The 16,309-nt window shown below is 36.6% G+C and overlaps 3 protein-coding genes across 4 annotated transcripts in view; all 3 read left to right on the top strand.

Annotated features, from left to right (window-relative positions):
- LOC311296138 (complement factor H-like) overlaps window positions 1-16,309 on the top strand; it is a 118,123-nt gene that overhangs the window by 27,492 nt on the left and 74,322 nt on the right. For both annotated transcript variants that reach the window (XM_084417799.1, XM_084417800.1), the window contains exons 5-7: window positions 172-345; window positions 431-607; window positions 1,170-1,343. In XM_084417799.1, coding sequence (XP_084273925.1) covers window positions 172-345; window positions 431-607; window positions 1,170-1,343 — 525 coding nt within the window. The remainder of the gene's footprint in view (window positions 1-171; window positions 346-430; window positions 608-1,169; window positions 1,344-16,309) is intronic.
- LOC311296158 (complement factor H-related protein 1-like) lies at window positions 1,715-6,846 on the top strand. The gene is made up of 6 exons (XM_084417839.1): window positions 1,715-2,881; window positions 2,962-3,123; window positions 3,262-3,441; window positions 5,556-5,750; window positions 6,211-6,396; window positions 6,566-6,846. Exons 1-6 carry the CDS (start codon window positions 2,680-2,682, stop codon window positions 6,757-6,759), a joined length of 1,119 nt encoding a protein of 372 aa, XP_084273965.1. The 5' UTR covers window positions 1,715-2,679; the 3' UTR covers window positions 6,760-6,846.
- Window positions 9,755-16,112, top strand: LOC311296156 (complement factor H-like). The gene is made up of 10 exons (XM_084417837.1): window positions 9,755-9,812; window positions 10,303-10,485; window positions 10,565-10,738; window positions 10,828-11,004; window positions 12,323-12,514; window positions 12,690-12,869; window positions 14,890-15,066; window positions 15,169-15,351; window positions 15,437-15,480; window positions 15,732-16,112. The coding sequence occupies exons 1-9, from the start codon at window positions 9,770-9,772 to the stop codon at window positions 15,454-15,456; spliced, it is 1,329 nt and encodes a 442-aa protein (XP_084273963.1). The 5' UTR covers window positions 9,755-9,769; the 3' UTR covers window positions 15,457-15,480; window positions 15,732-16,112.

Genomic DNA, 16,309 nt, shown 5'->3' with positions numbered 1-16,309 from the left:
GGGAGATTACAGAGGAGGGAAGTTATGGTGATGCTATTCACTTTGAGTGTATATCTATACATGGGCAGTGGGATTATGAGCCTGTTTGTGCGGTTAAGATTATAGAGAAACACTTCTGCATTTGTTGTTGACCTTACTGCATTTTATTAAATAATGTAAATCTTGTTTCAGAAATTAGATGTGAAGTTCCACATGGCCAGCATGTGTATGACCTGTACTCTTACTTCTGGGGAGATCTGAAATTGGGAGCAAAAAGATCTTATTATTGCATGTCTGGATATTATCAAATGTCAGCAGAGGCCACATGCACACAAGACGGATGGACACCAAAACCACTGTGTGCTGGTATGTGCTCATATTAATGTTACAGTTTGTGCAAATGATTATCATATAATATGAATTCTAATTAATTATGGATATTTGTTTACAGTAAACATGTGTGCAACACCAAACATCCCAAATGCAGAGATTGTGGGAGATCAGAGAACACACTACGACATCAATTCAAGAATACAATATAAATGTCGTCCTGGGTTTGAACCAGAGCAGCCTGTACAAATCACCTGTAATTCCCCGAATGAATGGACAGGCATACGACAATGCACTGGTATGTTACAGTAACGTATATTACAGATACTATAACTTTTTCAATATTCAAATCATTAAATATCTTCACAATAATAACTCAATTTATGTATGTGCTCATATTAATGTTACAGTTTGTGAAAATTATTTAACTTAATAATTGATATTGAACATATTATTCATATTATGAATTAAGAATTTTAAATGAGTAGAAAAAATAGAGCTTAATAAAACATTTTGTATAAATATTAATGGAATAAGGAAATGGATCATTTAGTTTATGTGATTCGTGTTCATACATTTAAATTTTTTTTAAATATGTTTAAATTTAAGTTTAAGATTTATACTAAATGTTTTATTAAGCTCAGGTTTTTTAATCATTTAAAATTCTTAATTCATAATATGAACAATATGTAAGGATTATTCAATTGAATTTGATGGAATTTTACTATTAACTGAAATGCCTAAATCTTGAAAAATGGCTTAGAATTGTTTTGAGTGTAAGATTATAGAGAAACACTTCAGAATTTGGCACTGAACTTATTGCATGTTATTACTGTAAAATATTGTAAATCTTGTTTCAGAAATTAGATGTGAAGTTCCACATGGCCAGCATGTGTATGAACCGTACTCTTACTTCAGGGGAGATCTGAAACTGGGAGCAAAAATATCGTACTATTGCATGTCTGGATATTATCAAATGTCAGCGGTGGCCACATGCACACAAGACGGATGGACACCAAATCCACTGTGTGCTGGTATGTGCTCATATTAATGTTACAGTTTGTGCAAATGATTATCATATAATATGAATTCTAATTAATGATGGATATTTGTTTACAGTAAAAATGTGTGCAACACCAAACATCCCAAATGCAGAGATTGTGGGAGATCAGAGAACACACTACAACATCAATTCAAGAATACAATATAAATGTCGTCCTGGGTTTGAACCAGAGCAGCCTGTACAAATCACCTGCAATTCCCAGACTGAATGGACAGGCATACAACAATGCACTGGTATGATTTTTGTATCATTAATGATTATTATAATTGATTTTATTTATTATTACTATCACTTATTATTATTCTCATTATTATTATAGAAATTATCAGAATTTTGCTTCATTCTGATTGGATATTCTCCAAATTAAATGTAACAAAATAAAGACGCTACATTTTAAATATTTGTTTAAAAGTTTGAAAGTGTTGTGAATCTTCTTCAATCTCACTCATTTCCAATGCCGACAGATTAATTCACCACAATATACTTTATGATTTGATTCAAGAAGAACATAAGCGAACAGTGTAAATATTGCTTGTGCACAGAGTGGTCTGGTGTAAGAAAACCCTCTCTTTGACTTTGATAAATGATTAACTTGTTGATCCCCAAGCAGACAAGAGTATCAGAGACAGACCAACAAAGATACTTGTGAAACTCCTCGGCTTCGTCTTTTGGTTGTTTTTCTTTAATTGTGGCCAATAAGGCAAGTTCTTTTTGTTCTTGTTACTTATTTAAATGTCTTTTTCATTTAGATTTAATTGATTTGAAAATAATCGTTATTATATGAACTTTCCAAAACATTTAACTGTATCTCTAGAGAGTGTTGACTAGTTGTGCAAGTACTTCAGCATTTAATATACACAGTTGTGTCGTTGTGTGACGTTTCTGCTTCTCAGAATGTCTTTGAGAAAACAAATATGGAAACTTAGAACCAGTTTAAAAATCTTCATACACTGATGGTGAAACAGTGATAGTGAACTGCATGACAAGTTATATTGTACTTATATTGTACTTGTGTAACTGGTCCTATTTGACCTGCTCCTTGCTGGATTCAAACCAGGGACTCCGGCGTGGGAGACGGACACACTAACATGGACTCTAAAGACCACAGCCTCTAGTGTCAACTGCTAGTGCATCTCTTGAGGCCAGGGGAGTGAGGTTCAGTTACGACAGTTACACTTGTAAAGAATGTAAAAACATTGTGCTCACAGTTTCGTCATACTGCCTTTATCTTGAATTTTTTCAATATCCAATCAAGTCATTATACATCTGCATAATGATGACTCAAAACATATAAGATCAGAATTTTTATGTTTTTAAACTGTTTCCTCGCAGAAAAGCAGAGATCGTGCCGTGATCTATCCGTGGTAAACGGGTTGATATACAGCCACCCCTCCAATGAAGAAGAAATCTTTTACACCTGCAACACGGGTTATAAGCCCTTCACTGGGAACTGGTGGGATTCAGTGACATGCAGCAAAGGCTCTTGGTCTGAAGAACCTCGGTGCATCCGTGAGTTTTATTATTGTCAGTCTCAGGTGTTAGACGAATTTAGTGTACTGAAATGTGTTTCCTGTTTTCTGTCTTTACAGGGGAGGAAGAATGTGGTGTTCTTCCCAGTGTTCACCATGGAAAACTAAAGCAAAGCCTTCGTGATCGAGGAACTGCTGAAGTGGAATGTGATCCAGGGTTCATATCAACTCAAAGCTTCATAACATGTATCAGAGGTACATGGGAGAAACCAGTTTGTGAGGGTGAGCTTCTCAAACTCTTATTGCATGTTTGTGGGGAGCAGCGACAGCATATAGTGGAAAATAGACACTATTTATTGACGATGTTAATCTGGATCATACTGGATTTCATGAATTTCCATAAAAATTTTTTTTTTTTAGTGGATGTCAGTTGTAACATTCCTCCAAAGGTGGAATATGCATTCATAACATCTAAACCTGAAGAATTTTATGCACATGGATCTAGTGTAACATATGTATGCCGAAGATCATTGTTAATGAATGGGAAGAGTACAGTTTTCTGCCACAATGGAACTTGGGAAGAAACACCAACATGTGAAGGTAAGGTTTTGATTGGTGATGATAACTGACTTTTAAAACGTCTTACAGATTATTTAACCCTCTGGTGTCCTTCATTTCAGAGTCACACTCAAGACCTTCGGGACCAAATGGTCCGGGAGGATGGGAATAATATTTATTAAAAAAAAATCATCATTTTTTTTTTTTACTTGTTTTTTATAATATTTTTTCTTTTCTTTTTTGGTGTTTTGAGATAATTTTATGATTTATAATTAATATTTATGCAATAATTATGACCCATTTTTTCCCATTGAATATAATAGAAATCTTTTATATATATACATTTTTTTTTTTTTTTTTATTAAAGCTGTATTTCATTTTAGAGTCAAGCCTAGGCCTCATGAAATCAATTTTTTAAATGAGATGGGTGCCATCTGGTGGATACACTGAGCATTTTTATCACGCAATAGCACATTTTTACCACTAGATAGATTTACAGCTTTCTGTAGAAAGGCTTGCGAATTCTAGTGATTTTTGAACATATTTGCCAAATTTTTTTCAGGTTGTTGATTTTAAAATATAATAACAGATTTACAAAGACTATTTTTGTATTTTTTGTTTGTTTGTTTTATACAAAAAATGTGTTTTCATATTTTTGACAATTTCCCATTAATTTCCTATGGGGGTCATTTTTGACCATTGAGCAGAAGTGTGACGACCACTTAGCATGCTCGGATCATGACCTCAATATTTTTTGTGTGTTCACATACCTAATACCATAAAAGTCACCTAGTTTCGTAACATTCCGAAGAAGCTGTGATTTTTAAAAATTCAAAATAGATTTATGTAATCTGAATTTATTAGTGTGTATGTGTATAAAAGTGTGTTTGTGTGTGTGTGTGTGTGGATGTGTCTGTTTTGCACTCTTGACGTTTTATAGATTCACCCCTTCACTGTTGTGTGCTTTTTTTCTGGATCGTGGCTGATTTGTAGATTGTATGCACAAAAAAACTCTGTATTTTCACATTTTTGCCAATTTCCCATTCATTTCCTATGGCGGACCATTTGGTCCCAAAGACCTTGAGTGTGACTATTTTTTTTACAACCACTTAGACTATTCAAATCCTGTCGCCAATTGTTTTGGATGTTCATATACCAAGTACCAACAAAGTCACCAAATTTCGGACCATTCCGATGAAGCTATGATTTTATACATTTTTTTATTTAAACATTTTGGGACCATTTGGTCCGAAGAACCCCAGAGGGTTAAATAATAATTATTTAAATAATAATTGGGGGGGGGCTTATTTGACAATCAAGAGGAATAACATCAAGTCCCCAGATAAGTTTTCTGTCCAGTCAAATGCTCTCTAGAATTTAGAAGTTTTAGTGCCATTGTGCTATAATCCTTTCTTGTAAAAAAGTTCTAACCTGAGAAAAAGGATTGAGAGATTTAAAAATGGTCACATTAATCCTCAGTGAAATCGCAAAACAAAATGATGATAGCAACTCTTTAAATAAAGTAGTAGAGACACTAAGTATAATGTACACACCTGAATGCATCTGAAGCTATTAATGAGGGAAATTTAAAATAATGTATCTGACTCCACAGTCTCTCTCCACATATAGTTTTTCTTGAGAAATTTTGGACACATGACAGTGAAAAATAAGATTTGTACAGAAATAAAGAAATTCTAGTGCACTGAGCCATATAATGAAATTCCAGTAGATGGATCTGTGAAAATGGAAAATGGAGTGGAATATTTTTCTGCACAAAAGAGTTAAAATGTTATGAATCTAGAATCAAATTTACTTACATAATGGGTAAAAATCGACTAAATCCATGATGAACAACAGCTGAGAATGATTGTGAATTAAGTGGATAAAATTAATTTTATTTATTTATTTGTATCACAAATCTCACACGAGCTAACACACCTCAGTCAGGATACACATTATATTATTTTTTTTCATGAGGTTGTTAGGGATAGATACTCCTTTTACTCAAGTTTTCTTGGCTGTAAAGCGGCTTGTGCAATATCACATGTTAAAAATGTAATTGTTATGCTAAACCATACTCATTGCAAGTTAGGGCCACATAAAGTATAAAAGCTTCTGTGTGGATAAATATGTGATCTAATGTCTGCTTTCTCTAGAGGCAACATGTTCTCTAAACACAGCAGTGGAAGACTTAAAAATAAAGCGATTCCCTGATATTGAGGGTTCAGTCAAACCTGGACACAAGATAATGTTTTCATGCAATGGACAAGGGCTGATATTAAAAGGACAGAGAGAAATCACCTGTCAGCCAAATGGAGAATGGAGCAGCCCTTTCCCTAAATGTGTAAGAGGTAAGGTTATATGCTTATTTAGTTTAGTTTTATTTGCAGTGTTTGCAAGCATCACTATTGCTCATATTAATGTAAATGCTCAACTTTGATACGTAATTCATCGACACATCGTCTCTCTTGATTTGGGCCAAGAAGATGTCCTAGCAACCAACCAGAATAACCTAGCAACAGCATAGCTACGCACTTGCACTGTGGGAGCGAATTTTACATGGATAAACGCAATTTTGATTCAAAATTAGATCTAGTTAGAATATATTTTATGGAAAAATTCACAGATCTATTCAATTCAGAAAGACATTTTAAAGCATTTTAGAAAAATGACCACAAATTCTCATATTGATAATGTGCATTACATTAATAACATTAATGTAACATTACCATTAACTATGTTATTATCTTCTTGGGTGATCTAAAAAGAGTTTAAAAATAAATAAATAAATAACTTTGCTTTCCCCTTCAGAAAAATGTGGGCCTCCACCACAAGTGGACTTTGCCGATACAAAAGAAATGACAAAACCTGAATACAATTCAGGGGAGAGAGTTGAATACGTCTGCTTTAATAAATACACACTGGATGAGCGTCACCCCTACTCCAAATACATGACCTGTGAACAAGGCGAATGGAGAGGGAATATTAAGTGTTTAAGTAAGTATGGACACTATACAACAAAGATATGTGAGTCTTTTCTAACAGTATTTATTGCTATTATAATTATTATTATTTGTAAGTTTGATGTAATCTGTAATTATACGCTGTGTTGATGAATCAATGAATGTATATTGTAACAGTGACAGTGAGATGTTGTTTGTTTCAGAGCCTTGTTCAGTGACGGTGGAGGAAATGGATAAAAGAGGTATAGAGCTGCGATGGGCTCCACAGCAAAAGATATTCTCACCACATGAGCATAAAATCACCTTTGCATGTCAGAGGGGCAAATATTTAATAGGCAGTATCCCCCTAATACAATACTGTAATGATGGAGAGATGAATTTGCCTGAGTGTGTGTGACAAGGAGAATAAAACATCACTGATGCATCAGCTGTACTACTAATAAAAACAAATAGAGCAAATCAAAATAAAACCTTTTACAATTCAGTTTCTCTGTTTTGTAATTCTTGCAATTAAAACTAAATAAATGATAAAATCAACATGTTTAAAATGTGCTTAAAAAAACAAACAAAAAAATAACATTAATGCCAGCTAATGTGTATAAAAAAAACAAAAACAAATAAAAAACATTTTCAAAAAAGATTGCAAAAAGCCTGTAAGAACAAAGAGAAAAGTGCTAATATTTTTTACTATCACGCAAATATGGGGAAAAGAAATAGCCTACATTAGTTATTAAACTTTCTTTTTGCTCTGGGTTTCTGATTATAAATGTGATGACAGTGTCTGTGTCCAGACAAAGAAACACTGACAACAGAGAATAGAATGGGGATAAAAAAAGAAGGCTGTCTATTAAGTAAATATATGTTATTAGTGGAATATTAAACGAAATATAGTAAAGACAATATAGCTGTGGTGCGCGAGCTGATAAGAGAGAGAGAGAGAGAGAGAGAGAGAGAGAGAAAACACTTCTGTTGATGCTCTTGATTGTTGATGATCGTTCACTCAGCACGTGTTATTTGGATTAAAACTAAACCGTAAATGTAATTAAAACATGACCTGTTAACTGATTTATGAATAACGAGTGGATCTCTACATTATTACAGGACGTTTGCAGGTCTAGAAGTTCCATGAACGCAAACATCCAAAGCGCGCGCCCCGAAAACCAACGTCAGACAGCGTTCGAATACTGAATTGAATTGTCTTTAACACCAATCATAAGGCTTTTGAGGTGCTCTCTGCCTGTCAATCATTTTGCACATTCACAGCAGGAACTCGTAGTGGTTTTCACAATGCATAATGTTCAAGATCAAAGACATTGAGCAATTGATACAGCTTCTTTTGTTGGTGGAGGGAAATAAAACTCATATGGTATATCTTGATTTGCTCTTGCCTAACTTGACAGGTAAATATACTTTCGTAAAAACCACAGGGGTGTAGAAATAGGGGCATGTCTACATCGATGATGAAAGTTCTCGAACTGCTAACGTCGCTTACAGCACCACAAGGGCTGCCAGGTTTCCCAAAGCACAATGTAGAACATTAGTGACATGCTGGTTGCATTTAATCTCCGTGGCAGTTTTCTCAGAATCAGTGCCATCAAAGTTGCACGCAAAGATGTTCTCTCATAAAAGAGTAGAGCATGGGGCCACTCAAAAGTAGATTAGGCTACAATTTCAACTGATCTTTCAACTTTAAATTCGAAAGGACACAAAATAAATTAAACTGATTCATTATTTCAAAGTCAATGTACATTATATACAAGATTTTTTATTTATTTTTATCTACTTAAAAACAATGTCTACTCCACATTTTGCACACAAAAAAAATATGTCTGTATTTAAAAGAAGGCTACATGATAGACACTATGACCCTGTTTACAGCTGGTATTAGAATGCGTTTTGTTCGATCAGATCACTAGATGAGGGAGACACATTCCCGTTTACACCTGGTGTTTTAATCCGTCTCTTTTGTTCACTTTTGACGACTTCTGTCCTGATTTCTTTGAGGGGAGGGTCTATGGATGGGCTTTTTCAGATGTTTCAATCTAATGTATGAAACAAACTCTTGCAATTTACATATGAGCGCGCCTGGAGACAACGGAAAAACACACTGAAAGCTTTCATTTCTGATCTGACAGACGCAAGAGCACGCCGAACACTGTGAGTGTGTGTTAGAAATCAGGAATGGTGTGAGAACATTGTGTTTGGTGTGTTTTTCGTCTTCAAACCAAACTTGGGTCACCAGCCGACAAAGTTTAAATCCCTTCTGACTTGTGTACGTCCATTAATGTTGACTCGTTAGGTCAGTAGGTTTTGAGAAGATCCGGTCGAATGCGTTATCAACTACCTCTGGAAGTGGTCGAAAGTGGACAAGCTCAAGCTCCCGTCCCCTTATTTAGTGTCGTCCACTTGTGATCCGATCGACCAAAACAAATCTTAATACCAGGTGTAAACAGGGCCTAAGATATGTAGTCCAGCTTTAATATGCAACTAAATGCAGTCAAAGTGTGATGATTAGGTTTTGAATAATTTAAAATGTTACATATTGTGAATTTAATAATAAATGGTTGGTGCTTGTTTTTGCGGCCTGAACATGTTGAATCGGCTTTTGTCAGGTCGTGGAATGTCTGAGAAATGACATACTGTAATCTGGTGATTGTCCACGTTGGTCAGCGTCTGTTGGTGCAGTGTGAATTGGTCTTTACATGTAGCATGGCAGTCCCCGTGCTTCTACCTCCACCTGGAGCCTGTTATTTGTTTTGCAAAAATCCACCACTCCCATTCTTCTGGTCCAATCAGCGCAGGGCTGTATGAGATCTTACTGTCAATCACAGTTCGTGCACACGCCACAAATCCCCCCTCCCCTCTCGCGCACATTATCAAATGCACACGCCTGAAGTTCGCAGGTGTGTTGGATTGTACGAAGCGTGATGGCGGCGAGAAAATCTACTAACAAGCTACCAATTGCTCGGTTAACAACCAGAGCTAGGAGGTCCAAAACAACCAAGGAAAAGAAAATGATCCTTCGATGCTGAAGAGACGGTTCACAGAAACTCGATGGGAGGGTGCTTGGTGGTAATGGGGGAGGGGCGTGAGAGTTGTAAACATTCAAAATTTTGGCTAAGTTCCCTCAATCTGCCAGACTTGCCGACTGCAGCTTTAATGGTTAGCGGTCTACATGCTGGTTTGGGAAACAGGCATTGCTCCGACATTCGACATAGAGCGATTTATCAGGAAACTCAGCCTAAATCAGATTATTTGTTTTCCTAGAGGTCAGATGCCCTGTAATTCGCACAGATGGGGATGTGACTGCATCAGGGAACACACGGGAAGGAACTAATGGCGATGTTATACATTTTGAGTGTGTATCTTCTGAGAAAAAGCTAGATGGAAGTAGTGTCATTCATTGTATGGAGAATGGCGTTTGGAGCGGACCTGTTCCACAGTGCATAGGTTAATTCCACAGTCTCTTGCTTTATTCAAGATCACTGCTTGATGTACTTGCACATTTCATGAAGAGATAACTACTAGAATTCCAAAATCATTTTCATCCGTAGGCCATTGGTACAGATAATTAGTGTTGCTATAATGAATTGTGATATGCTAGTAGAGTATATTATAACCCCTAATAGACACTTTTTTTTTTGCTGTACAAAACTGGTAGTATATTTTATTTTCTGTAAACTAATTTTTCCTAATTATTGTTTTTGGAAGCCAAATAAGCATTTGATGATGAACATACTTTTTGACCATTAATAAAGTAGGATCAAGTAGTATGCTTGTGTGCAATATGAACATTCACTAAGCAATGTGTCAGATAGTAATATGTCTGAATATGCAGTATTCATAAAACAGTAGGCAAAATCGAATTAGAGTTTGCCAACCATTTTTGGCATACTTGACCTTTTTCTTAACTCAGTTTTGCATTATGATGTCTTTACAGTAACTTGTCAACTTGATGTGTCTGAATCTGGAGCAGTAAGAACCATACCAGAGGGAAAAAACATTTTCAAAGCTGGAGAAACAGTGGAAATTATCTGCTCTGTCAAAAACCTGTTCTTATACAACCAGGAAACATTTACATGCACAAATAATGGGAAGTGGGATTACAAGCCATCTTGTGAGGGTAAGAATGTAGAGAAACACTCCTGGATTTGGTGCTGAATTCATTGAATATTTTTAAAAGCAGGTGAATCTTGTTTCAGAGATAAGATGTCAAGTTCCACACAACCAGCATGTGTATCTACCAACATTTTACTTCCGTGGAGATCTGAATTTGAATGTAAAAAAATCTTACAGTTGTGAGTCTGGATATCGTAAAATGTCAGCGGAGGCCACATGTGCACGAGACGGATGGACACCGAACCCACTGTGTGCTGGTATGTTCTGCTGTAGAGTATTAAAATCTGCACTACTCATAAAATCCCATAATATATATTCTATGATTATGTGGATGTTTGTTTTCTAGAAATTATGTGTGACCCACCAAAAATCCCAAATGCAGAGATTGTGGGAGGTCAGAAACAAAAGTATAAAATATCTTCAAGAATAGAATATAAATGTCGCCCTGGATTTGAACCAGAGGAACTTGTACAAATCACTTGTGATTCCGAGGGCCAATGGACAGACATACAGACCTGCACTGGAAAGTTACACCTTGATGTTGTTTTGTTGTTTGCTTTGCTTTGATTATATTGTATCATAAATTCAGATACTTTTAATGAAAACTTTTAAGATGATTGGATGAATCATTTCCAAGCCATAGATAAATAACGTCTCGGTTACGTATGTTACCCTCGTTCCCTGAAGGAGGGAACGGAGATGTTACGTCAGAGACTGACGAATGGGGGTTTCGCTAGAGAGCCCTATCACCTTCGAGTTATTAGAAAATGAGCCAATGGTATGACAATACCATGGGTCTGCGGAATTTGCATCGTGAACTCCGCCCCACCGCGTTGGTATAAAAGGAGCTGCGGGTGCAATCTCACATTATGATTGATTGATTGATTGATTGATTGATTTTTATTTAAAAGGGACCATGTGTAATTAAAAACACATGCTACCTGCTGAGGAGCCGAGACTGTGCGCCCCGGCCATTTCAGTGGTACAGCGGCAGTGGCATGGGGATGTAACGTCTCCGTTCCCTCCTTCAGGGAACAAGGGTTACATACATAACCGAGACGTTCCCTTTCAGTCAGTCACTACGAGTTATGTCAGAGACTGATGAATGGGGGACCCAATCTAATCTCGCCAATGCGGCTGTCTTCCAGTGTCCTCCGCAAGCCCCAAATCCTTGTCGTGAGGCTAGCACAAGTGAAGGGCCAAGAATACCAAGGTACACTGGGTAGCATATCCCAGATGGAATATGTGACACAGCGCCTACCCGCAGGGAGGACTTAGAATACACATATGACCCGAGTACGGGATGCATATGGAGAATTCAGAGGTATCCAGCCCGCAGGGTGGAATGTTTCAACCTTGAGATGGCAAGAGGGGTCTTGCTGAGGGAAAACACGTGCTCGGAGGAGACTTACCGTGGAATATACACATGTGGGGGTTGCCCAACCGGGGAACCATGCACATGGAGGCACCTAACCAATCACGAGGGCTGACCAACCGGGCATGCACTCTGGTGATGGCGTCAACAGTGCAGGAGGAACTCATCTGAGTAAAATAGCGCACGTATCCAGTCCGTGGAGTGGGGTGGAGTTTGCGATGCAAATTCTGCAGACCCATGGTATTTTCATACCTTTGGCTCATTTTCTGTGATAGGGCTCTCTAGCGAAACCCCCATTCGTCAGTCTCTGACATAACTCGTAGAGACTGACTGAACGGCAACTGATATATGTGTCTTATATTAAAAAAATATATATTCTAATTTAAAAAAAGTAAGGCAGACACTACATACACTACTGTTAATATATTGTTGAGTATTCAAAAATAGGTTATCTTTCTATATACAGATGGTACCTGTCAGGAGCAAGAACTAAAAAATTTAGAAATTCTATTTGGACATCCAGGCATCACTTCACCTTATAATCCTGGGCATATCTTAGTTTTTCGATGCACTGATGTCAACATGAGATTTTATGGCCAACGTGCAATTGAATGCCAGCCAGATGGGAGGTGGAATTACCCATATCCACAATGTGGAGGTACAAATTTATTCTTTTGTGTTTGTATTTAGAAACATTTCTATAAATCAGAATCTAAGAAGTAATCAAATGTGTTAATTTACTACCATCTGAACATGACCATCGACATTTGAAATCTTATCAACTAATTGATACTATTTTTCATATAATATTTTGCATTAAATTGTTCCTCTAGGAACAGTTGAGTGTTCCCAACCAACAAGGGACTTGCGATTTGTGAAACTGTCAGATAAGAAAATTGTGTTCAGCAACTTTGAGATACTGAAATATACGTGCAATAAACCATACAATGAAACTTCAGGAGGAGCTTTGATGTGTCAAAATGGAAAATGGAACGGAACATTTGTCTGCAAAAGTGAGTCCCCACAAAATCTTGCATTCACTTTTATTTATGCTAAAAGAAAACCCAACTATCTATGATGATCCAATCCCAAATGTGGATAATTTATGGGTGCATCAAAAAAATGTATATATGATACAATATATATATATATATATATATATATATATATATAACATACAATGATACAGCTGTCACATTCATGTCTTGTTTAGTTCATATGGGTCGTTTACACTGAAAACTTTTTATTCATTTTGGCTGTTCATGTACATGACAACTGGCAAACTTTTGAAAACGGGTTTCAATGTGCACGTTTTTGAAAATTATATTGTTATTGTCTTGGTGTAAACTACAAAAACGCAAATTTGTGAAAGTGGTGACGTCATGTGCATGCGTATTTTCAAAACGATCCCCATTCACACTGATCCAAGAAAGCGATTCAAAATCGTGCCAGGCCAGTAGGTGACGATGTCAGATTGTGTAAAGAAAAACGATGTGCTTATAAACTGAACATCTAATACACATGTGCAATTGCGCATGACATCACCGTTTTCACAAATTCACATTTTTGTAGTTTACACTGAGACGATAACCGTATCATTTTCCAAAACTTGCACGTTAAAACCCGTTTTCAAAAGCTTGCATTTCCAGGCCTTAAAAACGTCAGTGTTGTGTAAATTAATGGTGTCGTGTAAATGGAACCTTAGGCCTAGTCCACACGTACACGGGTATTTTTATAAACAGTTTTTCCTCCTCCTTTTAAAAAAACATTTACGTCCACATGAGCTAATACACTCTATGAAGCGCTGTTAAGAGCATTCCAAACCAACAGGTGGCGATATAACCCTAACCATAAAGCCATGTTGGCCAATCAGAAACCTGGAAAAAAGGTTATTTCAGGTTCCGGATCTGACGTCACAAGCCAAAATCTTGAAGATTTTTGAGTTTGAGTTTCTAAAAATCTTCACCCTGGCAGGAGTTTTCAAAAAAGTTCGGTTTCAGTGACCGGATACTGCGATTGCGTGTGGACGAACGGCCAAACCGCATATAAAAAGCTGCGGTTTTGAAAATACCCGGGTTTGTGTGGACAGGGCCTGAGTTTCACAGTCATGATCAGGGGTGTGTTTCCCAAAAGCATCGTCAGCCAACTATGTTTGCAAGTTCCGTTGTTATCAGCATAGTTCAATGAGTCGGTGTTCGTTCCAACCACCGCTCTCGATCTGTGGTTAAAGCATAGTTTCCAGTTTGCATGACATGTGGACTTCATAAAATCTTGAGCAAAATAAGTAAGCTGACATTCAGTACAATCTATATCTTTTATTTAGGATACATACAAATGTCATTTACGTCTTTAAGTTTGTCAAGAGATTGAAAGCACCATTTTTTAAGACATTGTGGCATTGTGCGAACGTGCTCTACTACGTAACAACGAGCCTATGATTGAATCTGGAAATAGAGCAAAAATAACTGAGAAAAATGAGAAATAGTCCTCATGCTATGTCTGTAATTTATAGCAAACCATCTAGTATTAATTCGATCTCAAACAGATTTATTAAAAGAAGTTAGTACTCCACCTCGTGCGTGACGTCATAAACCAACATGGTTGAACGACCACTTTGCGACATTACGGTTTCGGGAAACAGTCGTGACTAGCAAGCTGATTTATTCAACGATGCATCGTACTATGGTACTGTAGTTAAGCAGCGAGTTACGTCGTCGTACGGGAAAACGCACCCCTATTTGGCTGGAAGATGTGTGTTCAAAACGTGTAAAGCACAGGTAGTTCCAGTCAGTTTAATCACCGTTCTGTATTAATGTGCATGAAGCGCAATCACACACACACACACACACACATAAAAACAGTCACTTGCACTCAGAGACTGGAGATCATGCTTTGACCAGAAACATTCAGGAGCACAGAAATTTGTTGTCAAATGCTGTCCTAAGACTTTCATTAGTATAATCGCGGACACTAAATGCTGCTCAAAAATGTACAGTATATGAATATATATATATATATATATTTTTTTTTTAGGTGGGATCTGTCCACCACCTCCATATCTTCAACATGGAGACTACAGCATCATCAGAACGGAAAAAGATGTGATTACAGAGGTATCGTACACTTGCCAGTCTTACTATGTGCTGGACAAGCAACAGGAATCTTATAAGTGTGTGGATGGAAAATGGGAGACTCCTCCGAAATGTCTGAGTGAGTCATTCAATTACAAATTAATTCTCTTTTGCTTTTTTTGTAAAAACAAATATCTAATTGTTTTGTATTGTTTTTCACTGGACGATGTCTCTGTCATAGGGCCTTGTGAAATTGATGACATAGTTGAGAAGTACAATCTACAGCTCCCTACAGGAAAGGTCTATATAACGCATGCTAACAAGTATAGGCTTAACTGTACGGCTGGATGGAATACTGGAAGTGGGATGAGAGCATATGTGGACGTGTCGTGTTCTAATGGGTATCTTCAGATTGACAAAAGTTGTGAGTAATGTTTCTCGTTTTCAATCTGAATTAGTCATGTTGGTGTTCTGTACATTTATTTATTCATTTGTTTGTTTTTTTCCAGGTGATACACAAAATAACTGAAAATAAACTAGAGTGGTAGTTGAGGTAATGTAACCCAGTTCGATTTTAAGAATGACTTCTAGTATTTACTTTCAGATGTTTTTTACCACTAAATGTTGATATTTAAAATGACTACTGCAAACCCAAACTGATGAATATTAAATATTTTCATTGGCCTAGTAAAAATTCAGCATGCAATTATGTTTATGAAGACGGAGAGACACACTCAAGCTTGTATCTCATTGTCATTCAGCTACAAATATTACTTATAGAATTATATATTATCTCTGTCACAGCCACCAGCTGGAGTGCCCATGATCTCCCTCAGAGGACACTACTTCCATCTGCTTTCTCAACATGAACTACTTTTCCCATAACCCATTGCTCGGAATAACTAGTGTTTTAATTACTTTCACCTGTGTGTTATTATTTTATTTACTCTTACCTATTTAAGCCCTGTGTATTCACTCATTCGTTGCAAAGTCTTGTATGTTGTTACACTGCATTTCTGAGCGTTATCATGGTTTCCTGTGTCTTGGTTTTTTGAGTATCGTCCCATATTCTTGATTTTCCCTTTTGCCTGTGTTTTCGACCCTGTTGCTTTTTTAGATTGTTTGACCCTTTGCCTGTTATATGGACTATGATTCTGGATTGTCCCAATAAAGCTGCATTTGGATGTTCAACCCAAGTCTCTGAGCCGTTCGTAATAATCTTAAAGAAATTGTTTGTATTTATTATCTTTTAAAATTCATTTAATGACCCTTGTGATTAAAAACATGTTAGTAATTATAGTGACTTTGGTGTGGATTTTAGTTCAACATATTTCTTGCATTATTTATGCATTTTATTTACGGAAAACATTTATTTATGCAAA

This window comes from Rutilus rutilus (assembly GCF_951802725.1).
Source record: "Rutilus rutilus genome assembly, chromosome: 8".
Lineage (NCBI taxonomy): Eukaryota > Metazoa > Chordata > Actinopteri > Cypriniformes > Leuciscidae > Rutilus > Rutilus rutilus.
The sequence above is the reverse complement of the archived record's forward strand: the minus strand, read 5'-3'. Positions and strand labels throughout refer to the sequence as shown.